General features: G+C 45.3%; 1 protein-coding gene across 3 annotated transcripts in view; it reads right to left on the bottom strand.

The window, feature by feature from the left end:
* The window catches only part of COL15A1 (collagen type XV alpha 1 chain), a 1,471,644-nt gene that overhangs the window by 836,285 nt on the left and 608,793 nt on the right, over nucleotides 1–26,566 (bottom strand). For all 3 annotated transcript variants that reach the window (XM_089690361.1, XM_089690362.1, XM_089690363.1), the window contains one exon: nucleotides 10,464–10,490. In XM_089690361.1, the coding sequence (XP_089546487.1) occupies nucleotides 10,464–10,490 (27 nt within the window). The remainder of the gene's footprint in view (nucleotides 1–10,463; nucleotides 10,491–26,566) is intronic.

Raw genomic sequence — 26,566 nt, 5'->3', positions numbered from 1 at the left:
TTCCAGAACTTTATTAACTCACAGAACGGACATCACATAGTGGAGTACAGCAGAATAAAAGCGTGTCACATTTCACATATATGCTGACAGGCAGTGGTCTAAATCCCAAAAAAATCCCACGCACTGCAGCAGCTGGTAATGTATCAATCAGGTTTCTCTTACATGCAATCCAACTGCCATTATATAAAAACCACAATAATATATGTATTAATATCTGTACATGATGTTATACCTGTAGCCATAGCCATCCCAAGATGTGCAGTGTACATGTTAGGATAAACTGGCCAGAAAACCCATTGCGGCTGTTGTAAATGTCTTTATATAATGGTTCAAAGACTTCAAAGTCACCAAGTTTTAGAAACCCAATAAAACATTAGTGGACAACACTGTATATAATGGATTTCCAAAATACACACAAAAAAACAAAACACACAAATCCAAGTTTTTTCACAGGTCATATTAGCATACGATAAACTATGACAAAAGATTGAGAGCTGCAAGATAAATAGTGAATATTGACATTTGTAAAGATCTTTAAAGTTTTTTTTTTTTTAACACAATTGCAAACCTTAAAGAACAAGTGCTTGTTACAGTAGTCCAGATATGCAAAACACTTACAAGGTACATACTTGTGTTAAAACCAACAATGTCATACACATTAGCAGTCCAGCTACTATAGTATACATAAAAAATTAGAACAAGAGTGCATTTTTAGAAAATGTTGCAGATTTTCATCCAGAGAAACTGCTGGAACATTTGTTTGGTGAATGTCAAATCATTTTTTTTTTTATGAATAAACATCATTAGACCTTTAGAGGAAATTGCCTAAATGGTTTGAAAAGTGGTACTGCATTTTGCACACTAAATGACATTGGGACAGGAATATTATCACTAGATCTAGCTGAAGAGCATAGAAAGTAAGGATGCCTATAAGATATCTTTCCTGGGTAGAGTAAATGTGTTAAAGATGTAAATTTTGCCAAAGCTACTTTACCTTTTTGAGACTCTACCAATCGCGATCCCACAAGCTCAACTGCAAACTCTACAACGAGCATTTCTTAGATTTATTTGGCATGCCAGAAAGTCCTGAATAGCAAGAATGGTTCTTTTGTCATCTAAAAATAATGGAGGCTTAGGGGTACCAGATATTACCAAATACTATTTAGCCACTCAACTGAGACAAACGCTATCATGGTTCACCCAAAAACCCCAGAACATATGGACGGAAATTGAATTAGGCTATATTTATCAGATCCACACATGTTCATTGTTAATCCCTTTTCATCAGACATTACCCCTGTCTCCCTCCCCCCCCCCCCCCTTTGCTCGAATCTATGAAATTTACCTTCTAAGTTTGGTCAACTTGTGTGAAATCTCAGCAGTTATTGTCCGTGTGCTCTCCATTGTTAAACGTTTTATATAAGCCAGAGCTCCCAGATATTCTGTCTTAACCACAGACAAGCCCTTGGGCAATTAATGGGATATTTCAACTCCTTCATCTGATCCATCCAGTCTAATGCAGGATTTGGTCATTTGAGGAGATTAGGGTGTGGAAATCCACAATACCCGTATCAGCCAGATACACCTATTTACAGTTCCATCATTTCTTCCATTCCATGAATTCCTCTTTAACACTAGATCACCCCACAGATTTCGAGAGGATAGCCATTAAAGGTCCCTCCCAACAACATCTTATCACCTCTTTATATAAACTATATCTCAATAAAGGTTCTTTTATTGATTATCCTCACTGTTATATGAAGAGATGGGAGGATGAACTCCAATGCTCAATCTCTTTGAAATTTTGGCAGGTGATTTGGGAATCTGTTGCTAAGATCTCTCGTTGTGTTGTGTATATAGAAAACATAAAATATTGATGCATTGGTACAAGACCCCTGTAGTGCTTCATGCGATCAATCCAAATCTGTCTGACAAGTGCTGGAGGTGCATGGGAGGAGTAGGCACCTTGGCACACATCTTTTGGTTTTGTCCACAGATTGTGGGTTATTTGGCTATAGTTAAAATGGTCTTGGAGCAAGTACTCAATGTTACCATACCCCTAGACCCACTGCACTATCTTTTTGGGCTACCCTTTAGGGGTATCTCTAAGCAGTCTAAGAGGTTGAGAATACGTATTCTGACAGCTGCTAGACAGGTGATACCACGACTCTGGAAATCAGTTGATGTTCCCACGCTAAATCATCTGTTAAGAGCGATCTCTGAAATCAGGGAAATGGAATATCTTATAGCTCTAGTGGGTGAACACTCAGGTCACTTTCACTCTATTTAGGAACTATGGGATCATTCTCCCTTTGGTAAACTTCCTTCCTTGCCCCCTCTCCCCCCCCCCCCCCTTATATAGTCCAGACACCTCTTTATGTTCTGTGCCTCTGACAAATAATGTAACCCAATGATGTGCAGGCTTATATCGCTTTGTGCCTTTGTATTGTACAGATTACCATGCTGTCTAATTATGTTCACATTTCTTCTGTTTTTGTTGTCTTTTATACTGATGGTGGTTTTCTTTCATTGCAACGTTTACACCTAAAGTGTTGTTGTAACTATGTTCTGAAAAAATGGGCTTTGGCCTTTAATAAAAATTTACAATATTAAAAGAGCATAGGAAGTAAGTATTTTCCTAAGATCATCAGCTTCATCTAGTGGCCATAGTATGGATTTTTTCCCAAACACAATATTTTTTCTTTATATGACAAACGTCTAACCTGAAAAGGAAATTGGAGAACATTGCATTTTGACCCATTCACATATAACAAATGTACCAGCACTGTCGGTGGACAAATCGCTATGCATTTTAAAAATATATAAACGGTCACCCCCTTAGAGTCAGTTTTAAGTACATCCAATCAAGGTTTTGTTCTATTAAGTTACAGCTAGGCGCCCACAAGTGTTCAATTTAAGAATCTATGGGTTGGGGAGTAACAAGCAGGTTTGGTATTTTTGTCCAACCAGGCCACAACAAGTTTTATTAAAAAATGACTTGCAGGCCAAAAGTACAAGAGCATAGTCTGGGACTGGGACAGAGTCAAGTGTCAACCATACTAACCAATCAGGTTTTCTGCTTCATTCTACAACCTGCCTTGACATGAAACAGCCAACCTAATTACAATACAGTTGCTATGGGCAACAGCTCTACATTTGTATAACTAGGCCCCAGATATTGTAAGTTACAGTTAGGCATATGCAAGAGATTTCGATGTAAGAATGTATACGTTGTAGAATAACAAGCAACCTAGGTATTTTTCTCCAGGCAGCAACAGGTGTCATTCAAAAATGACTTGCAGGGCAAAGTTACCAAGAGTACAGCCTAGGACTAGTTTATGAAAACCAGAGTCAAGAGTCAAATGTGCCAACCAATCAGGTCGTCTGCTTCATTTTAAAGCCTGCCTTGTAATGAAACAGCCAACCTGTTTTCAGTACAGTTGCTATGGGTAACATCTCCATGTTTGTATAACTCAATGTAAGAAACTGTGGGTTGGAGAGTAACAAGTTAGAAACTTTACTTTGAGCAACAACAGTCAAGCATACAGGAGGAACTATAAGTCACAGGCAATGGTGGGCAATACCCTCTCCAAACAGAATAGTGCATTCAAGCTACTGTAACCTGAGAAACAGTTGGAGGTAGCTGGCATAACTTTTCACTCAAGTGCTTATTTTGTCATAAACCCGAAATGTACTAAAATGGGTTCTTTTGACTGCATGTACAATACGTGATCAGAACATGTTTGCAGATACCTTTTCCACTATTCACATGTTCTCTTCTATCCCTTCTGTCCATTTTGAGTAGACTCCCCTGTGCACTATACCTTGCTGCATTCAAAGTCTAGAAATTTGAAAGATTTCAAATCTCTGCAGTTTCAGACAAGAAGTCTTACAGCAGAGAGTTCACCATCTAGAAAAAAAAAGCTAAGTAAAGTATTCCAGGTTTCTGTACTGTTTTATGTTCGTAAACCATTTCAGTATAGACTTTTGTACAGTGAAAACAGTGCACAAGATCAGCAACTGTACACAGGGTAGTGAACAAAGTAATAGGACTGTTACTTCTTGTAAATAAAGCAAAGTCTCTGCCAGTGTTCTCTTGCAAAATGATCAAGCATTTCCTCCTCAGACAAAAGATGCAGCAGAGTTTTTGTTTTTTTTTAACTGCAAGAATTGCCAGGTGATTTAGTTTTGGCTGTTCCATTGTTATTCAAAGCCACTGTGTAGTCATCGCAGTGCAAATGATAGATCTTTCACAACTGCAGCTGATGACAGGTATTGTTAATGCAATCTGGAGAATTATTAAGTGAACATGGAAACATTTAGGGTCTGCATAAACTTGACTCATTCTGTAACTTTATCAAGATTTTTCAGCCTAAGGCTACAAGTGCTTCCTCTTTGTGGACACTAATTTTGTAATGATTTGCCAATTCCTGCAAGTCATCTGAAAGAAAGTAATCAAACTGCGGAACTGCATGCTTGAATTCCTTTCATTAGCTCCTCCTGTATGCTTGAAAATCTGTTGTCAAGTTCAGAAGGCATTTGATCCAAACAAGGAAAGAGCAGCTTAATTCTTAGGTCATCTGTGGCATTTACCACATCCCTTGTGGCACTTGGGAGCTCCATTCATTTCTGCTTTTTTCCTTGCATCTTCTTTCAGTACATGGATGTTGTTAACATTGCATAACGCTAAAGATTTTTCAAAACAACTCTTGTGTTTTCTCTCTTGCATGCATTGATTGCAGGGTATTGCAAACAGCTTCCTTGTATTCCAAGGCTTTGGCCACTTCAAGCTCCTGTTTTTGTAACAGCTTATAGAAACACTCTGTGGTTCCTAGTAAGGACTTGAACATACAAATGCAAAAAAATGGTGGACAACGTTCTCAGATTGGTTGTCAAGCCTCTTGCAGTTGATGAAGGAATTTCTGAGAGGCACTGGCAAACTGCAGTACAGTTGTTAATAAAGCCTTGACTGAACAGAACTTGCATGCCCACCTTGTTGAAGAGAGCTGTAAAAGCTCTGTTTTCTGTGAACAAATGCGTGATTGCGTACTATTGAATTTGTGATGGTTTAAATTGATGTTGTAAAAAAATGTATGAAGACATTCTAAGTTATCAAAAAATGCTGTGACCTCCTTGTTAGCCCTGCAGGTGTAGCACAATGCTAAGTTTATTTCATGTGCATAGCAGTACACATAGATGACCAATGGATGATATTTCTGAGATTTGGTTTGAACTTGCTCCAATCACAGCTACTTTATCATAGCTTTGAGTTACACACATGCATTTCAACCTATAGTTTCTTACAGAGTTTTGAATAGACTGCAAATTCAATTCTCTCAATCCTGTGAAACCAAGGAAATGTTCAGACATTGTATTGCTTTATGCCTCAACATAACTAAGACTGAAGGCATGGAGCTCTTTGCGGTCAGTCTCAAGCTTCATCAGCCATAATTGCATACATTCAAGCAGCCTTTATTTCTTCAACTATACAGCTCAAAACATCCTCAGCACAGTACTAATTAAACACATTTTGAGATGTAGTCAATGTATAAATTGCATTACCAGGTGGTATGTATTTTTTGAAGAAATGGATAAAATTGTTTCAGTAAATTTACATTCAGTAGAATTTCTGTCTAATCATGCCTTCTAAAGGCAAAGTTTTGCTTTTCAAAAAATTCAGTTATGCAAATAAACCACAGCATATATTCTCGCCTTTCTTTAACCTGAGTTTCACACGTTGTTTTGCTTTGGTGTCTAGTAAAAATTCTTGCAATAAAAGCCAAAGAAGCAATTAAGCAGATAATCAATGTAGTGTAATAATGTGCTTTACTGAACAGAAAGGCTGAACACACAACTTCAGTATACACAAATCACAGCAAACTAAACAGAAAGGCCGCACATAAAACTTCAGGATACACAAATCATAGCAAAATATGCCTACAACATGTACAAGCTGTGATAGGCTAAAACAGTTACTTAGCTTGGATCTCTCTTTATGATGGGGTCATCTTCCAGGATCCAGGACTGCTTCCTGCTTCTCTCAAAGTCCTCCAACACACTGTTTCTTCTTCCATGTCTCCAGAACAGCTGTTCTTTGTCTCTCAAAACAAATCTGTCTGTCTCTCACCACATGGTTGTTCAAGGTCCTTCCCCCCTCCTATCTCCTGTTACATCATATCTTATAGCCTGAATTCCTGTGCTGAACTCATAAACTAGTCCAGCTGGTTAATTTGCACATGAATAGAAGAGGCCTAGCTTCTAAAGCAACACATGTTTTTAAAATCTAACTCCCTATCTAAGCTATAAAAAAACACCAAATATCCATAGAAACACATCCTAAATGAAGCAATTCAATGATGCTGCCAATAGATTGACACTCTTTAAAATTAGCCCATGCCAACACGGCAGAGGGGTGAATACATTTTGTTTATGTAATGTGAAAGATTCCGGAGCTATCTTCCACTTTTTCAGTCCTTCAACATACAATGAATTCATATTAGGTCTCTTCTGACCAGATCCAAATTTTCTGCAGATCAAAACAAACTGCAGAATTCAACTGCACTGAATACTCCAACCAGCAGTGCTTCTCAAACCATTGTTATCTAAAAAGGAACATCTTTTATCTCTGATGGATAATTTGGAAGAATTGGTAGAATTAAATTTGTCTCTCAACACAGCACACCATACTAGATTCCAGAGACTCTTCTCATCATGTGCCTTGACTGGAGACCATTCCTCATCATGAGCAGAGACTGTTGACCCTTCCTCATGGTGGCCAGAGACTGAAGACCCTCTCTTGTCATGGGCAGGTACTGGTGAGTTGCTTGTGTCTTCCTAGATCTTTGTGTTGTAGATTATTTGCTGCTTAAACATGTCCATGTTTGAGTGCAGGTCGATTTTACATTTTCATAATCTGGGGAAAAAATGGATAACTACATTTAAAGGTTTAAAATACAGAACCATTTAGTATTGAATTTTTTGCACATAAAATTCTATTCATTCAAGTTTACATGTACTGACTAATGGAGATGGAGACATGGTGTCACTTGTAATGACTAATGGAGATGGAGACATGGTGAATCTTCCTCTTAGATACAGTAGGTATAGTTGATTAGTTGCCGGTGCCCGTCTGACCTTTATGTTGTTGAAGATTTCCTGTTGAACCCTTCACATATCAATTTTGTAAGTGAAGTTAGATTTTGCAAGATTATACTCTGGAAAAAAAATCCATGTTACATATCACATTGGTAGCATTTACATACATTTCACATGAACAGATCATTGCATAAATCTCGTCTTTTGAACTTCAATGGTCTAATAAGGAAGCTGAAAAATGATACAGTCCCAGGCATAGACATGTAAACATTAACACCACGGTAATTATACTGGTGTGAGTAATTGACCAATACTTTGAGGATGTTACTCTGCCTTTAGTGAGTATAAACCATGCCTCTCAGTCAGTCTTATGACATAACTGGCTGAGAATCCAGTTACCCACCATTTAAACAAATTACAGATTTTCATAATCTGACACAGTCATACCCTGACAGGGATCATAGTCTGAAATCCCCCCCCCCCCCCCTCCACCGACAAAGGCAATCAGCAGCAGTCCATGAAATGGTTCTCAAAACTCTTTTCCCCCTTCCCTTACACTGCTAATCAACAGCTGCAATCCATGCAAGGTTCTCTGACAATGGTGGATTTTGCAAGTCAGTAACAATATCTTACTCTTAGTGCAAGAACAACATCATCATGTAAGAAGTGAACTAACACCCACAGCCACAAAAGCAGCTGGACAGTCACAAATAATTGGGTATGGGGAGGTCAGGTGGTCATAAGCTTATCAGGGATCATATAGGTCAGGCAGCACTGGTGCACAATGCATTCCATCTGCACCCCAGACAGCCCCCTAGCACCCAGTTTACACTTGCGCACTTTGAGGCAGCTCAAGGAGATGACCAGGTCTCGCTCCTGGTTCTTCTCCCAGCTCAGTAGGCAAATGTTGTAGTGGAGGGAATGGTGGCATAAAAGTCACATGGTGGGAATTAGTGGCACTGTGGCAGTGCTCTTTATATTTGTGTGTTCTGTCCAATCATGACTGCTGCAGAGCAAACATCTCCCCCTAGCCATAAATTACAAGCTTTTCATTTATCATCAAGCACAAGCAGCACTGATGAACATGTAGAATACATTCCATCTACAATTCTGCACCTCCTGAGACAGCCCCTAGTCACCCAGTTTACATTACTTGCATTGTTGAGGCAGTTCAGCTCAGCAGATGATCGGTTGGTCCTCACTGGTCACTCTCAGCTGAATCAACCAGCAGATGTTGTACTGGAGGCATGCACCCACTCACTCACTTTTTGAAGCAGCTTAGGCAGATAATCAGTTATTTGCAGTTCTCACTCCTGGTCCCTCTCTCAGTTCAAGCGGTAGAAGTTGTAGTAGTTGGAAGGGCAGCAGCATGGCAGTCACGTGGTGGGATGTGGCAGTGCCCTTTATAGCTCTTCGTGGGTCCTGTTACCACTGGTGAGAACACATTGGGTGGAGCTGTGGAGGAGTTGAGGCGAAGTTGGGATGGAGCAAATGGCAAATGTGCATAATGCTGTAGGCTGTGCAAATCTATGCAGTGTGCACAGAGCAAGGGCAGGCAGGGCAACGTTGCCTACAACAAATATGGCGGTGGGAAGAGGAGACATTTTACATTTACATAGCAAGTGCACACAGTGCCTTTTGGACCCAGGGCACTCCACAGGAGATGGAAGACATGCACTCTGAGTGTCCAATGCTAATGTTCTCAGGAGTCTTAGCACTGTGTAATTCCACATAAAACTTTAAGGCATCGCTCAAGCATGATATTTAACGGACACGCATTTTTTTATGTTGTCATTTGTGTTACTAAAAACAACCTCTCCTCAGTTAACTTTATTGTTTTAAAAGTGTTAAACCTGTTTAAACTTTTAAACAATATTTTTAATTTGGCACATGTACAACCGGTCAGTGCCTCTCGGCTTTTAATTTAGAAATTAGACATTGTGGTTCTAAAGGCAGGACATTTTTTACATTAAATGCAGTCCCTGCATTAAGGAAATTAAAATAAAATGCCCCAGTAATTGTATTGTCCTCCCCTCACCTCCCTATTTACTTACCTGAGTCCTCTCTCGATCCAGTGCTGGGTCCATCTGTGGCAGCACTGGTCTGTGTTTCTCTCCTCACAGGACATAGAGGCAGCATCGGGACCATTGGCTTCTGCTGCGGTCAATAAAATCTTGTGCGGAGAGAGTGGGTAGCAGGAACAAGCCACGCTGTGTGTGTCTATGGATGGACACAGCCCAGCTTGGGAGCAAACAGGAGTGACCCCAACAAGCAGCTTGCTATGGGGGCACACATAGAATAGGAGGAGCTGAGAGTGATGGTGGGGGACTCCATAAGAGGAGGTTCGGAGCTGCTCTGGACAAGTGTATGGTGTTTATTATTTTATTTTTAAAAAATGACCTTTACAACCACTTTAAGCTCCCATTGATTTCAATGGGGTTTGGATTCTGGATCTAAACTTCAATAACATTTGGCAAGGGTTTCAAATGCTTGTAGCAATACTGCATTATCTGACACTAAGTTGTTGTGAAAATTATTAAGCTTAACGACAAACAGCAGCCCACCTTTCTATTACTCTAAAGGTCCTTTCACACCATACTGCACATAAAAATGCATTCATATGTATTAATGTGTTTGTTTTCTATGTTCCCCTCCAATGACCTGCATTTATCCAGTGCAGAAAAATGCAGGTCAATGGGCATGGTGTGAACGAGATCATATTGGCTATTTCTAAACAGCCAGACAAAGTGAGTAACAGGAATGCATGGGAGCTGGTCTGCAGCTTGGGTAAAGAAGATCTCCAGATGTACAATGTGAGTGAGTGGTGCTTACTCTGCTGTATTTATCTTGCTTTTTACTTTTTTTTCTATTTGTATGTTTGGGGTTTCATTACCCAAATGAAACCCCAAATTTCACTCTCCTTTTCTAGAGCATGTCCCAATGTTGTTTACTTCTTGTGGAGGAAGTTGCTGGAATTCTGAAAAGTTCCTAATAATGAAGGCATGTCCCTAGAAATACATCTCCAAAGAGCCTTTTTTCTTACATAAAGTGTATGAGTGAGCTTTTGAGGGTCTAGGCAATAGCACTGTCTGGTTGTGAAAGAAATTCATGTATGCATGGGGTGTAGAACAGAGAGGGGTGAGGGATCTAATAATTCTGTAGGCATAAATCATGGAGAAATGCGCATGCACTGATAATATAATACATATTGTATAATAATAGAATAAATAATTTAGGGTTTTTTTTGCACTGGTGTACACTGTATCTATTACTATTACTGAAAAAAAAACCAGCCAAATAGTGGTGGTTGCGATTGGACTTATTTACAACATGGACTCTATTTGTAGTAAATATAAAATCAAACTTACCATAGGTCCATTTTTGCCAGGAACACCCTGAAATAGAATTCAATATTATAAAATATCATATAAAATATTTGTTTTATTTACTACAATACTAAACAGTTAAAATATATATATTAATAAATTAGAGACAAAAATTTTCCCAGGTAAAAGAATTGTGCTTAAAGTAAAGGAAAATTGAAAACTTCAGACCTTAATTCTGCCCCATCTGATTGTTTTGCAAGCAATTGTTCTGGCATTTGCTTCCCTGAGTCCATTCAAACATTTGAAAATATGAATGAGCTTTAGTGTGTGGATGTTCGTCCAAATACGAAACATTTTGGGCATTTGGAGTGGATGAACGTGACACCCTTCTGAAGCAACAGGTGCTTACAATGCCACATCCTTACCAACCACTAATGCCACTCAGCCCATTCACATACGTGGCCGAGATTCCTCAGTCATATAAACAAATGGGCAGGAATCAAAGGAGTTACATCACCTAAACACGGCTACATGGAAATATTTGAGCAATAATGTCACTACTATCCCCACCCCTTCCGTAATTTTGCTGATGACAGCTCTTGGAGCTCTCATTAGGTGAGTCTGGTTGTATGGAGTTAGGATTATCTGTATTTTCTTTTCGTTAGGTGTAGAGCAACAAGGAACTTTTTTTATTAATAAAAACATTGTCAAAAATGGCATCTTTGTTTTTATTCACACTTTACATTATATTTTTGTGAATGAGTGTAAATGTACTCATTTACATTGGGGGGGGGGGAGTGGTAGCTGGGTGTACCCTTATTGTCAAAGAGAGCTTCCAGATTCCAGTAAGCCCCTACCAGCAGACTTTCACAACCACTGGGCCAGGGTTGTAAGAGAGAGGCTCTTGTTCTCATCAACATGGGGACAAATTGCTTTGCCAAGGGTTCTCCCCTCTGATAGAGTGCCTTCCCATGTTGAGGGGGTACTTTTTTCTTTTTTATTAAAGGACTTGTCAAAAACATTTTAGGATTTTTACTCTTTACATTTTTTTTGGAAATGAGTAGGAGAACTATGCACCCCTTTACTCATTCACATAGTAGGGGGGCTGGTACCTAAGGGCCCCTTTTTGGTTACATAGTTAGTCTGGCTGAAAAAAAAAAGACAACAGTCCACTCAGTTCAACCATTAAAAAAAAAAAGTTATAATCCTACACCCACAGTTGAGGAAGGCAAAACAAAACAGCAAAGCATGATCCAATTTGCTCCTGTAGGGGAAAAAATTCCTTCCTGATCCCCCGGGAGGCAATCGGATATTCCCTGGATCAACCTTACCTATAAATGTTAGTATCCAGTTATATTCTGTGTATCCAAGAAAGAATCCAGGCCTTTTTTAAAGCAATCCACTGAGCTGGCCAGAACCAACTCTTGAGGGAGTCTATTCCACATTTTCACAGCTCTTACTATGAAGAAACCTTTCTGTGTTTGAAGATTAAGTTTATTTTCCTCCAGTGGTAAAGAGTGCCCCCTTGTTCTCTGATGACAACAGGGTGCATGAATCTACGCCAAGTTCACTATATGAACCACTGATGTATGTATACATGTTGATCATACCCCCCCTTAATCAACTCTTCTCAAAAGAATACATTCAGTTCCTCTAATCCTTCCTCATAGCTGAACTCCTCCATGCCTCTTATCAGTTTGGTTGCCCTTCTCTGTACTTTCTCCAGTTCCCCAATGTTCTTTTTGTGAAGTGGTCCCCAAAATTGAACTGCATATTCCAGATGAGGTATTACTAATGATTTGTACATGGGTAAAATTATCTCTCGCTGGAGTTTATACTTCTTCTAATACAAGAGAGGAATTTGCTTGCTTTAGAAACCGCAGCTTGGCGTTGCATGCCATTATTAAGCTTGTGATCTACCAGAACTCCCAGATCCTTCTCACCATTGATTCACCCCCCCCATTATGCATGCATATTCTTAGGCCCCAAGTGCATAACCTTACGTTTATCAACATTAAACCTCATTTGCCATATTGTTGCCCAATTAAACAGTGTATTGAAGTTGTCTTGTAAGTTGAAGACATCCTGTAAGCATGTTATTCCACTGCAAAGCTTGGTATCATCTGCAAAGACTGAAATGGTATTTTTAATCCCAGACCCTATATCGTTTATAAATACAGGTGAAATTCGAAAAATTAGAATATCGTGCAAAAGTTAATTTATTTCAGTAATGCAACCTAAAAGGTGAAACTAATATATGAGATAGACTCATTACATGCAAAGCAAGATAGTTCAAACCGTGATTTGTAATAATTGTGATGATTATGGCTTACAGCTCATGAAAACCCCAAATCCACAATCTCAGAAAATTAGAATATTGTGAAAAGATGCAATATTCTAGGCTCAAAGTGTCCCACTCTAATCAGCTAATTAAGCCATAACACCTGCAAAGGGTTCCTGAGCCTTTAAATGGTCTCTCAGTCTGGTTCAGTAGGAATCACAATCATGGGAAAGACTGCTGATCTGACAGTTGTGCAGAAAACCATCATTGACACCCGCCATAAGGAGGGAAAGCCTCACAAGGTAATTGCAAAAGAAGTTGGATGTTCCCAAAGTGCTGTATCAATGCACATTAATAGAAAGTTATGTAGAAGGGAAAAGTGTGGAAGAAAAAGGTGCACAAGCAGGGAGGGATGACTGCAGCCTGGAGAGGATTGACAGGAAAAGGCCATTCAAAAGTGTTGGGGACTTTCACAAGGAGTGGACTGAGGCTGGAGTCAGTGCATCAAGAGCCAACACACACAGATGGATCCTGGACATGGGCTTCAAATGTCGTATTCCTCTTGTCAAGCTGCTCCTGAACTGCAAACAACGTCAGAAGCGTCTTACCTAGGCTAAAGAAAAACAGACCTGGTCTGTTGCTCAGTGGTCCAGAGTCCTCTTTTCTGATGAAAGCAACTTTTGAATCTCATTTGGAAACCAAGGACCAAATGAGAGTATGGAGGAAGAATGGAGAGGCACACACTGCAAGATGCTTGAAGTCCAGTGTGAAGTTTCCGCAGTCTGTGTTGATTTGGGGAGCCATGTCATCTGCTGGTGTTGGTCCACTGTGCTTCATTAAGCCCAGGGTCAACGCAGCCGTATACCAGGAGATTTTGGAGCACTTCATGCTTCCTTCCACAGATACGCTTTATGGGGATGCTGAATTCATTCTGTCTCTCAGCTCAAGCTTAGGGGCGCACAGCCTACCTGTGAGTTCCAGAGGATCTCCCCAGCTTCTGTTCCGCACTGGACATTCCTCTAGTTGAGCTTCCAGATTGGTACAGATCTTTGCGTCTTCCAAATGCTACTGAATCTGGTCGAGTACCAAGTGACATGGATTGGCAAGGCCCCTATCTCCGCCGCTGCCGATCAGTCCCTTCCACTCCTCCGAGACTTCCTGCCAGAGGCTCCACCACCAACAACAGCCCGACGGCCTCTCCTGCACATTGCAGACCCCGCCATGATGCCTAAAGGCCTTTCTTCGATCTTTTCCCTGACTTTCTCTCATCAGCAATACTTATCCAAATTATGATCTTACCAGATCCCTCTCATCTGACTCCAGGACCATGCCGTTAGCACCTTGGGCCCTATTTGGCCCCTTAACTGGACACCTTCAACCTGATGTTGCCAAATACGCCTCATCGATCATGAATGTACCTGATGTACCTCCGCAGGCACCCTCCATGTCACTGGCCTTTTTATTGCTGCATTTTCACTACCTCTGATGGAAGCCTGGGGGATGGTCCTACAATCTTTCTCTAGCCCTGTTTGTAATGTATATGCTGATTTGTCCGCTGCATAGAGTCTCTGGAGAGTATGGATCACCAGACCCTCTATGCCCGGCCCCTGTTTGGTTGTATGGCCTCCCAGGGGTCTTTTGATGATCTTGCAGTGGTCAGAGGTGAATTCCATGCCCTCCATTACATATTGTCTGTATTTCCCTGACCATGATCCCTTCTGTTCTTCATTAGAGTTTACTGTGAGAGGTTTCATACTCCAGCTCGCCTTTATACGTTTTCCAGGGGTGGTGTGGGATGGTGGGGGGAGACTGGGTTGGGGGGGGGATCCAGGACCCAACCTGTCATTTCCATACTATTATTATGTTACATATCTGTTTGAAATCAAGTATTACCTCGTTACACTCTCCAGGTGTTGTTCCCTGCGGGGTCCGGCACCCTCCTTCACCTCATGTCATAACACCCATCTAAACCACATTTACTGCTTACAGGTTTTGAAACCATCATTCGAAGTTTCTGCTGAGCTCCCCCCCCGGGTCCCATCCTCTTCCCTCTCCCCTTGCCTAGCTACCGCTATTTTTTCTTTTTAGATACGAGGCACTACTTGATTCTTAGAATGTCGTGGAGTCCTGCGGGAACGGGGTGGGAGATGGATGGTTTGAGTTTTTGAGAGGGAGTCGGGAAGAGAAGAGTTAGGACAGATGAGAGATACCTTAGGGTTCCAAAAAGAAATGGTGCACTATGTCTCATTTTTCCCAAATGTTTCATTTGATGGTTGCTTTTTTTTTTGAATGGTTGCCTGGCTGTTTCTGTGATGTTGCATTGTTTTTGCCATAAACAGATTATGATACGATTTCCTTTTCATCTTAATGATATGCAGGTTTTCCATCTGGCTTTCACTGATGTTTTATTTTCAGCATGGACTCACACACTGGCCCTACCACGGCACACCTACAATACCACAACTCTGCCCATAACTTTAGGATCATGCTATGACTGCATTCCACTTAGATGTGCATTTTCTCATTTCACTACATACAATGCTTCCACCACTATATGCCCTAATGATATATATTCAGTTTCCTTGCCCTCATGACATTTATTACATTTTCCTTCTGATATCCCTAAGCTTGTTGCTGCGTCTTACCTCACACATTATGTCGGATGATGGCGGTTGTGCCCCCATCTATATCTTCATTCAAACGAATTGTGCTCACCCTTCCTCCCCGATTCTTGCATTTTTTAAGGTCCATGGCCCGGCGGACTCTTTCTTTTTGGATCTAAGTCCACCGCGTTTCCCACACAGCGATCTTTGAGAGCTCTCCCTGAACTTTTTCCGTCCGTCTTTACTCCCTTGTCCTCTGCCTCTCATCTCCTTTCATTCCTTGTTCCTCTTTCTGCTATTTCCCTCCTACCCCTTCTTCTTTCTTGTTCTTCTTTCCTCCTTCCTGTATATTGGTGGGTCAGCTGGTCTACCCCCACTGCCGGTTATCTCTCTCTCTCTCTCTCTCTCTCTCTTTTCTCCCCTCATTTCCCTCTTCCTTTTCATTTCATTTCCTTTCTTTTCCTTCCCCTCTCCCCCCCTTCCCTTCCCTTCCCTTTTTTTTTCTTTCCTCTCTTCTCTCTCTTCCCCATACCCCCTTTCCCATCCCTTTAGGTTCCCTTTACTCTCCCGGACATGCCTTCTCTCAACTCCCGGTCAGGACATCTTTCGCTGAAAGTTCTGTCTATTAATGTGAAGGGTCTGAATACCCCTGAAAAGCGCTCTCTCCTGCTTTCGCACCTTTTTAAACAGAGAGCGGATATTGTTTTTCTTCAGGAAACGCACTTCCGGCGCGATGCCATACCCAAGCTTACTAATTTCCATTTTCGCACAGTTTATCATGCTCCTAACTAGAGATGAGCGAAGTATTCAAAAATTCGATTCGACTGATTCGGCGAATTCGTGGAAAAATTTCGATTCGAGTCGAATATATTCGCTGTGAATTTAACTTAAAAAAGGGTGTTTCTAGGCTTCAGAGAGACTTAATATTAGTGCAGAACACTGTACCTTTAATTTAAATGCCCTTGGAGTCTGCTGGGGAAGAGAAATAATACTGTCAGTCAGTATGACATGCAGATGAGTGCCGTCGATCTTAGAATCACCGCACACTTCACTCATTTGGGCAGTCACGGGGCCAAAACCAGAGTGTGGAGCCACAGTGTGGCGGTGGAGGCAGCAGCAATGGGAGGCCATACAGCACCCTATGACAAAAATGGAAACCACCAGCAGTGTGAGGAGACCTGAAAGTGGCACATGGCAGAGTGTGGCGATAGAGACAGCAGCAATGGGAGGCCGTACAGGGACCCATGACACACTCTGGACCTGGCAGCAGCATGAGGAGGCGGTACAGGGGCCCATGACAGATTACGGGCCTGGCAGCAGCATGAGGAGTCGGTACGGGGGCCCATGGCAGATTACGGGCCTGGCAGCAGCAATGGGAGGCCCGTACAGGGACCCATGACACACTCTGGACCTGGCAGCAGCATGGGGAGGCGGTACAGGGGCCCATGACAGATTACGGGCCTGGCAGCAGCATGAGGAGTCGGTACGGGGGCCCATGACACACTCTGGACCTGGCAGCAGCATGAGGAGGCGGAACAGGGGCGCATGACAGATTACGAGCCTGGCAGCAGCAACTTGGACAGGAGGACGTTCAGCTTCTGCACCGTCGGGTGCGTGCTCGCAAACTGTTGTCTCTTGGAAACGGATTCCAAGAAAGACTGCTGACAGAATCCGTGAAGAGGAGTAGCAGGAGAAAAAGCATCTGAAGGAGCGGAATATGCCAACAAGCGACAACAGGGGCCCATGACAGATTACGGGCCTGGCAGCAGCATGAGGAGTCGGTACGGGGGCCCATGGCAGATTAGGGGCCTGGCAGATTAGGGGCCTGGCAGCAGCTATGGGAGGCCCGTAATCTGCCAGCACCCTATGACAAAAAATGGAACCCACCAGCAGTGTGAGGAGACCTGAAAGTGGCACATGGCAGAGTGTGGCGATGGAGACAGCAGCAATGGGAGGCCGTACAGGGACCCATGAGAGACTCTGGACCTGGCAGCAGCATGAGGAGGCGGTATAGGGGCCCATGGCAGATTAGGGGCCTGGCAGCAGCTATGGGAGGCCCGTAATCTGCCAGCACCCTATGACAAAAAATGGAACACACCAGCAGTGTGAGGAGACCTGAAAGTGGCACATGGCAGAGTGTGGCGATGGAGACAGCAGCAATGGGAGGCCGTACAGGGACCCATGAGAGACTCTGGACTTGGCAGCAGCATGAGGAGGCGGTATAGGGGCCCATGGCAGATTAGGGGCCTGGCAGCAGCTATGGGAGGCCCGTAATCTGCCAGCACCCTATGACAAAAAATGGAACACACCAGCAGTGTGAGGAGACCTGAAAGTGGCACATGTTTGGGGCATGATTCATGGCGGATTTAGTCAGTTGTGTCAGGAACTGGTGGTTTAAAATCCAGACTAATCCACGCCTGATTCATTTTCACAAACGTCAGTCTCTCCACACTTTGGGTGGACAGTCGTGTCCTCCGCGGAGTTGCAATACCTCCTGCCGCACTAAACACGCGCTCCGATGCCACGCTACTGGCCGGGCATGACAGCCTTTCAAGGGCAAATTCAGCTAGTTGGGGCCAAAGGTCAAGTTTCGTTGCCCAGTAGTCAAGGGGATTGTCTACCTCGGTTGGCAGGGTGCTGTCCAAGTAGGCCTAAGCCTGTTGTTTGAGGTCCTGCTCCAGGTCCACCTGATGCTGCTGCTGCTGCTGCTGCTGCTGCTGCTGCGGCTGGTTAGTAGTTTCCTCACTGCGCTGGTGAAGAAAGCTACTCATCATCGACTGCAGACTGAGGCAGCTGCTGCTGGTGGAGCTGCCACTGCTCCTACCACCCCACCCCTCCCCTGCTGCCATGGCAGCGGAACGCGAGCGCACAGGGCCCACAGTGTCTGAGGATGGACGTTGGCGCAGACAGGCAGAGACCAGCTGACTACATAGGTGGTTTTTATAGTACGTTATTTTGGCCTCCCTCTCAGCAGGTGTGAAAAAGGCCACCATTTTTGAACGGTAGCGAGGGTCCAACAAGGTGGACAGCCAAAAGTCATCCCTCTGTCTGATGGTTATTATTCGGCTGTCGGTACGCAAGCAAGCGAGCATGCTATGGGCCATTTGTGCCAAGGAATGCGAGGGACTCCCTGCCTCCATCTCCACAGCATACTGCCACGGTGCGTCTGGGTCCTCTGTCTCCTCTTCCTCCTCCTCTACCAGATGCTCCTGCTCCTCCACTCCTGTCCGCTGAGTGGAAAAACCACCCATTTCACTCAATAATTCCTGAGCACCAATGTCCTCCTCTACCTCCTCCTCTTCTTCCTGTCCTGCCCCCACAGGGGTCATGTGGCGTTGAGATCTGTGCGCCACGTCTACCGCACCCTGACCAGCCATTGTTAACAGCATTTGTTCCAGGACGTGCAACAGAGGAATGACGTCGTTCATCCCATAGTCCTGCCGACTCACGAATAGCGTGGCCTCCTCAAAGGGCCTGAGCAAGCGCAGGTGTCACGCATGAGCTGCCAATGGCTGACATCTAAGTTACACAGGGAGTACCTTTATCCGCTTTTAACATCAGGAAATCGGTGATGGCCTTTTGCTGTTCGTAAAGGCGGTCTAACATATGTAGGGTTGAATTCCACCTTGTTGCAACGTCACAGCATGAGGAGTCGGTACGGGGGCCCATGGCAGATTACGGGCCTGGCAGAAGCAATGGGAGGCACGTAATCTGCCAGCACCCTATGTCAAAAAATTCAACACACCAGCAGTGTGTGAGGAGACCTGAAAGTGGCACATGGCAGAGTGTGGCGATGGAGACAGCAGCAATGGGAGGCCGTACAGGGACCCATGACAGACTCTGGACCTGGCAGCAGCATGAGGAGGCGGTATATAGGGGCCTATGGCAGATTAGGGGCCTGGCAACAGCTATAGGAGGCCCATAATCTGCCAGCACCCTATGTCAAAAAATTCAACACACCAGCAGTGTGTGAGGAGACCTGAAAGTGGCACATGGCAGAGTGTGGCGATGGAGACAGCAGCAATGGGAGGCCGTACAGGGACCCATGACAGACTCTGGACCTGGCAGCAGCATGAGGAGGCGGTATATAGGGGCCTATGGCAGATTAGGGGCCTGGCAGCAGCTATAGGGGGCCCGTAATCTGCCAGCACCCTATGACAAAATGGAACCCACCAGCAGTGTGAGGAGACCTGAAAGTGGCACATGGCAGAGTGTGGCGATGGAGACAGCAGCAATGGGAGGCCGTACAGGGACCCATGACAGACTCTGGACCTGGCAGCAGCATAAGGAGGCGGTATATAGGGGCCTATGGCAGATTAGGGGCCTGGCAGCAGCTATAGGAGGCCCGTAATCTGCCAGCACCCTATGACAAAATGGAACCCACCAGCAGTGTGAGGAGACCTGAAAGTGGCACATGGCAGAGTGTGGCGATGGAGACAGCAGCAATGGGAGGCCGTACAGGGACCCATGACAGACTCTGGACTTGGCAGCAGCATGATGAGGCGGTATATAGGGGCCTATGGCAGATTAGGGGCCTGGCAGCAGCTATGGGAGGCCCGTAATCTGCCAGCACCCTATGTCAAAAAACTGAACACACCAGCAGTGTGTGAGGAGACCTAAAAGTGGCACATGGCAGAGTGTGGCGATGGAGACAGCAGCAATGGGAGGCCGTACAGGGACCCATGACAGACTCTGGACCTGGCAGCAGCATGAGGAGGCGGTATATAGGGGCCTATGGCAGATTAGGGGCCTGGCAGCAGCTATGGGAGGCCCGTAATCTGCCAGCACCCTATGTCAAAAAATTGAACACACCAGCAGTGTGTGAGGAGACCTGAAAGTGGCACATGGCAGAGTGTGGCGATGGAGACAGCAGCAATGGGAGGCCGTACAGGGACCCATGACAGACTCTGGACCTGGCAGCAGCATGAGGAGGCGATATATAGGGGCCTATGGCAGATTAGGGGCCTGGCAGCAGCTATGGGAGGCCCGTAATCTGCCAGCACCCTATGTCAAAAAATTGAACACACCAGCAGTGTGTGAGGAGACCTGAAAGTGGCACATGGCAGAGTGTGGCGATGGAGACAGCAGCAATGGGAGGCCGTACAGGGACCCATGAGAGGCTCTGGACTTGGCAGCAGCATGAGGAGGCGGTATATAGGGGCCCATGGCAGATTAGGGGCCTGGCAGCAGCTATGGGAGGCCCGTAATCTGCCAGCACCCTATGTCAAAAAATTGAACACACTAGCAGTGTGTGAGGAGACCTGAAAGTGGCACATGGCAGAGTGTGGCGATGGAGACAGCAGCAATGGGAGGCCGTACAGGGACCCATGACAGACTCTGGACTTGGCAGCAGCATGAGGAGGCGGTATATAGGGGCCTATGGCAGATTAGGGGCCTGGCAGCAGCTATGGGAGGCCCGTAATCTGCCAGCACCCTATGTCAAAAAATTGAACACACCAACAGTGTGTGAGGAGACCTGAAAGTGGCACATGGCAGAGTGTGGCGATGGAGACAGCAGCAATGGGAGGCCGTACAGGGACCCATGACAGACTCTGGACCTGGCAGCAGCATGAGGAGGCGGTATATAGGGGCCTATGGCAGATTAGGGGCCTGGCAACAGCTATAGGAGGCCCATAATCTGCCAGCACCCTATGTCAAAAAATTCAACACACCAGCAGTGTGTGAGGAGACCTGAAAGTGGCACATGGCAGAGTGTGGCGATGGAGACAGCAGCAATGGGAGGCCGTACAGGGACCCATGACAGACTCTGGACCTGGCAGCAGCATGAGGAGGCGGTATATAGGGGCCTATGGCAGATTAGGGGCCTGGCAGCAGCTATAGGGGGCCCGTAATCTGCCAGCACCCTATGACAAAATGGAACCCACCAGCAGTGTGAGGAGACCTGAAAGTGGCACATGGCAGAGTGTGGCGATGGAGACAGCAGCAATGGGAGGCCGTACAGGGACCCATGACAGACTCTGGACCTGGCAGCAGCATAAGGAGGCGGTATATAGGGGCCTATGGCAGATTAGGGGCCTGGCAGCAGCTATAGGAGGCCCGTAATCTGCCAGCACCCTATGACAAAATGGAACCCACCAGCAGTGTGAGGAGACCTGAAAGTGGCACATGGCAGAGTGTGGCGATGGAGACAGCAGCAATGGGAGGCCGTACAGGGACCCATGACAGACTCTGGACTTGGCAGCAGCATGATGAGGCGGTATATAGGGGCCTATGGCAGATTAGGGGCCTGGCAGCAGCTATGGGAGGCCCGTAATCTGCCAGCACCCTATGTCAAAAAACTGAACACACCAGCAGTGTGTGAGGAGACCTAAAAGTGGCACATGGCAGAGTGTGGCGATGGAGACAGCAGCAATGGGAGGCCGTACAGGGACCCATGACAGACTCTGGACCTGGCAGCAGCATGAGGAGGCGGTATATAGGGGCCTATGGCAGATTAGGGGCCTGGCAGCAGCTATGGGAGGCCCGTAATCTGCCAGCACCCTATGTCAAAAAATTGAACACACCAGCAGTGTGTGAGGAGACCTGAAAGTGGCACATGGCAGAGTGTGGCGATGGAGACAGCAGCAATGGGAGGCCGTACAGGGACCCATGACAGACTCTGGACCTGGCAGCAGCATGAGGAGGCGGTATATAGGGGCCTATGGCAGATTAGGGGCCTGGCAGCAGCTATGGGAGGCCCGTAATCTGCCAGCACCCTATGTCAAAAAATTGAACACACCAGCAGTGTGTGAGGAGACCTGAAAGTGGCACATGGCAGAGTGTGGCGATGGAGACAGCAGCAATGGGAGGCCGTACAGGGACCCATGAGAGGCTCTGGACTTGGCAGCAGCATGAGGAGGCGGTATATAGGGGCCCATGGCAGATTAGGGGCCTGGCAGCAGCTATGGGAGGCCCGTAATCTGCCAGCACCCTATGTCAAAAAATTCAACACACCAGCAGTGTGTGAGGAGACCTGAAAGTGGCACATGGCAGAGTGTGGCGATGGAGACAACCCACCGACTGTTTTGCTCGCTGCCAAGCTGCCACCCTCTTCTCCTGATGATGCGGAAGCAATAGCCTGATGACGACGAGGCTGCCAAGTGCGATCAGCCTCATCATCATCAATTAGGGTCTCCGCCTCACTACTAGCCCCCTCGGCTGCGTGTGGGTCAGGAGACAGACCTGTCTCTACACCGGCTACCGAGCCACTCTCCTCGCCACTACTTCTTTGCCTGGCTGCTGAAGAGGCGGATGTCTCCCCCCGTTCCTGACCGCCCTCTGTTAGCTCTTCCTCACTGTACTGGATGACACCGGGAGCACTAGCCTCTGGCTGCGAATAGTGCTGCCTCGACCCCTTCCTCTGCTGCCACGTCTGCTCGCTCCTAAAACATTGCCTCCTCTGCCACTCCTCTGCATGTTGTCTGACATACTCTTTAATTAAACGATTCTGTGTCCCTGAGTAACAATTCTGTGTCCCTGAGTAACGTTTCTGTGGCCCTAAGTAACAGTTCTGTGGCCCTAAGTAACAGTTCTGTGGCCCTCAGTAACAATTCTGTGTCTGTCCCTGAGTAACAATTCTGTGTCCCTCAGTAACAATTCTGTGTCCCTCAGTAACAATTCTGTGTCCCTGAGTAACAATTCTGTGGCCCTCAGTAACAATTCTGTGTCCCTGAGTAACAATTCTGTGTCTGTCCCTGAGTAAGAATTCTGTGTCTGTCCCTGAGTAACGTTTCTGTGGCCCTAAGTAAAGGTTCTGTGGCCCTCAGTAACAATTCTGTGTCCCTGAGTAACAATTCTGTGTCTGTCCCTGAGTAACAATTCTGTGGCCCTAAGTAACGGTTCTGTGGCCCTCAGTAACAATTCTGTGTCCCTGAGTAACAATTCTGTGTCCCTCAGTAACAATTCTGTGTCCCTCAGTAACAATTCTATGTCCCTCAGTAACAATTTTGTGTCTGTCCCTGAGTAACAATTCTGTGTCTGTCCCTGAGTAACGTTTCTGTGGCCCTAAGTAACGGTTCTGTGGCCCTCAGTAACAATTCTGTGTCCCTCAGTAACAATTCTGTGTCTGTCCCTGAGTAACAATTCTGTGTCTGTCCCTGAGTAACAATTCTGTGTCCCTGAGTAACGTTTCTGTGGCCCTAAGTAACAATTCTGTGGCCCTCAGTAACAATTCTGTGTCTGTCCCTGAGTAACAATTCTGTGTCTGTCCCTGAGTAACAATTCTGTGTCCCTGAGTAACGTTTCTGTGGCCCTAAGTAACAATTCTGTGGCCCTCAGTAACAATTCTGTGTCTGTCCCTGAGTAACAATTCTGTGGCCCTAAGTAACGGTTCTGTGGCCCTCAGTAACAATTCTGTGTCCCTCAGTAACAATTCTGTGGCCCTCAGTAACAATTCTGTGTCTTTCCCTGAGTAACAATTCTGTGGCCCTAAGTAACGGTTCTGTGGCCCTCAGTAACAATTCTGTGTCCCTGAGTAACAATTCTGTGGCCCTAAGTAACGGTTCTGTGGCCCTCAGTAACAATTCTGTGTCCCTGAGTAACAATTATGTGGCCCTAAGTAACAGTTCTGTGTCCCTCAGTAACAATTCTGTGTCCCTCAGTAACAATTCTGTGTCTGTCCCTGAGTAACAATTCTGTGGCCCTAACTAACGTTTCTGTGGCCCTAAGTAACAGTTCTGTGGCCCTCAGTAACAATTCTGTGTCCCTGAATAACGTTTATGTGGACCTAAGTAACGGTTCTGTGGCCCTCAGTAACAATTCTGTGTCCCTGATTAACGTTTCTGTGGCCCTAAGTAACGGTTCTGTGGCCCTCAGTAAGAATTCTTTGTCCCTCAGTAACAATTCTGTGTCTGTCCCTGAGTAACAATTCTGTGGCCCTAAGTAACGGTTCTGTGGCCCTCAGTAACAATTCTGTGTCCCTGAGTAACGTTTCTGTGGCCCTAAGTAACGGTTCTGTGGCCCTCAGTAACAATTCTGTGTCCCTGAGTAACAATTCTGTGTCTGTCCCTGAGTAACAATTCTGTGGCCCTAAGTAACGGTTCTGTTGCCCTCAGTAACAATTCTGTGTCCCTGAGTAACGTTTCTGTGGCCCTAAGTAACAATTCTGTGGCCCTCAGTAACAATTCTGTGTCTGTCCCTGAGTAACAATTCGGTGTCCCTAACTAACGTTTCTGTGGCCCTAAGTAACAGTTCTGTGGCCCTCAGTAACAATTCTGTGTCCCTGAGTAACGTTTCTGTGGCCCTAAGTAACAATTCTGTGTCCCTGAGTAACAATTCTGTGGCCCTAAGTAACGGTTCTGTGGCCCTCAGTAACAATTCTGTGTCCCTGAGTAACAATTCTGTGGCCCTAAGTAACGGTTCTGTGGCCCTCAGTAACAATTCTGTGGCCCTCAGTAACAATTCTGTGTCTGTCCGAGTAACAATTCTGTGGCCCTAACTAACGTTTCTGTGGCCCTAAGTAACAGTTCTGTGGCCCTCAGTAACAATTCTGTGTCCCTGAGTAACGTTTCTGTGGCCCTAAGTAACAATTCTGTGGCCCTCAGTAACAATTCTGTGTCTGTCCCTGAGTAACAATTCTGTGGCCCTAACTAACGTTTCTGTGGCCCTAAGTAACAATTCTGTGTCCCTGAGTAACAATTCTGTGGCCCTAAGTAATGGTTCTGTGGCCCTCAGTAACAATTCTGTGTCCCTCAGTAACAATTCTGTGGCCCTAAGTAACGGTTCTGTGGCCCTCAGTAACAATTCTGTGGCCCTCAGTAACAATTCTGTGTCTGTCCGAGTAACAATTCTGTGGCCCTAACCAACGTTTCTGTGGCCCTAAGTAACAGTTCTGTGGCCCTCAGTAACAATTCTGTGTCCCTGAGTAACGTTTCTGTGGTCCTAAGTAACAATTCTGTGGCCCTCAGTAACAATTCTGTGTCTGTCCCTGAGTAACAATTCTGTGGCCCTAACTAACGTTTCTGTGGCCCTAAGTAACAATTCTGTGTCCCTGAGTAACAATTCTGTGGCCCTAAGTAATGGTTCTGTGGCCCTCAGTAACAATTCTGTGTCCCTCAGTAACAATTCTGTGGCCCTAAGTAACGGTTCTGTGGCCCTCAGTAACAATTCTGTGGCCCTCAGTAACAATTCTGTGTCTGTCCGAGTAACAATTCTGTGGCCCTAACTAACATTTCTGTGGCCCTAAGTAACAGTTCTGTGGCCCTCAGTAACAATTCTGTGTCCCTGAGTAACGTTTCTGTGGCCCTAAGTAACAATTCTGTGGCCCTCAGTAACAATTCTGTGTCTGTCCCTGAGTAACAATTCTGTGGCCCTAACTAACGTTTCTGTGGCCCTAAGTGACAATTCTCTGGCACTCAGTAACAATTCTGTCTGTCCCTGAGTAACAATTCTGTGGCCCTAACTAACGTTTCTGTGGCCCTAAGTAACAGTTCTGTGGCCCTCAGTAACAATTCTGTGTCTGTCCCTGAGTAACAATTCTGTGGCCCTAACTAACGTTTCTGTGGCCCTAAGTAACAATTCTCTGGCACTCAGTAACAATTCTGTCTGTCCCTGAGTAACAATTCTGTGGCCCTAATAACGTTTCTGTGGCCCTAAGTAACAGTTCTGTGGCCCTCAGTAACAATTCTGTGTCTGTCCCTGAGTAACAATTCTGTGGCCCTAACTAACGTTTCTGTGGCCCTAAGTAACAATTCTCTGGCACTCAGTAACAATTCTGTCTGTCCCTGAGTAACATTTCTGTGGCCCTATCTAGCGTTTCTTTGGCCCTAAGTAACGATTCTGTGGCCCTCATTAACAATTCTGTGTCCCTGAGTAATGCTTCTCTGTCCCTAAGTAACGTTTCTCTGTCCCCAAGTAACGTTTCTGTGGCCCTAACTCTGTCCCTAATACAGAGCGGTCTGCCTCTCTTGAATGACTGGAGGCAAATGAAGAATTCTAAAATGGCCGCTATTTATAGCTCGACCATTACACAGTGCTGGCTGCCTGGCTGCTGATTGGCTAATGCGATCACATGTCATTAAGGAATGCATTATGGGTCAGCGCGCCTTGTCTGCGCGCCTTCCCAGACATCCCCGCTCCGTCGCCGCACATGTCCGCCGCCATTTTAGGAAAAATTTCGATTTGCGCGTCCGAAGTAGGCTATTTTTCGGATTCGGCGCGAATCGAAAATTTTCCAATATTCGACTCGAATTCCACTTCGCCTACTTCGATTCGCTCATCTCTACTCCTAACCCTCATGCTAAATCTAAAGGCGTTTCCATTTT

This window comes from Staurois parvus, unplaced genomic scaffold (genome assembly GCF_062004578.1).
Source record: "Staurois parvus isolate SC_StPar_1 unplaced genomic scaffold, SC_StPar_1.0 ptg000527l, whole genome shotgun sequence".
In the NCBI taxonomy this organism is placed as follows: Eukaryota; Metazoa; Chordata; class Amphibia; order Anura; family Ranidae; genus Staurois; species Staurois parvus.
Note: the sequence above shows the minus strand (reverse complement) of the source record. Positions and strands in the feature narration are given on the sequence as shown.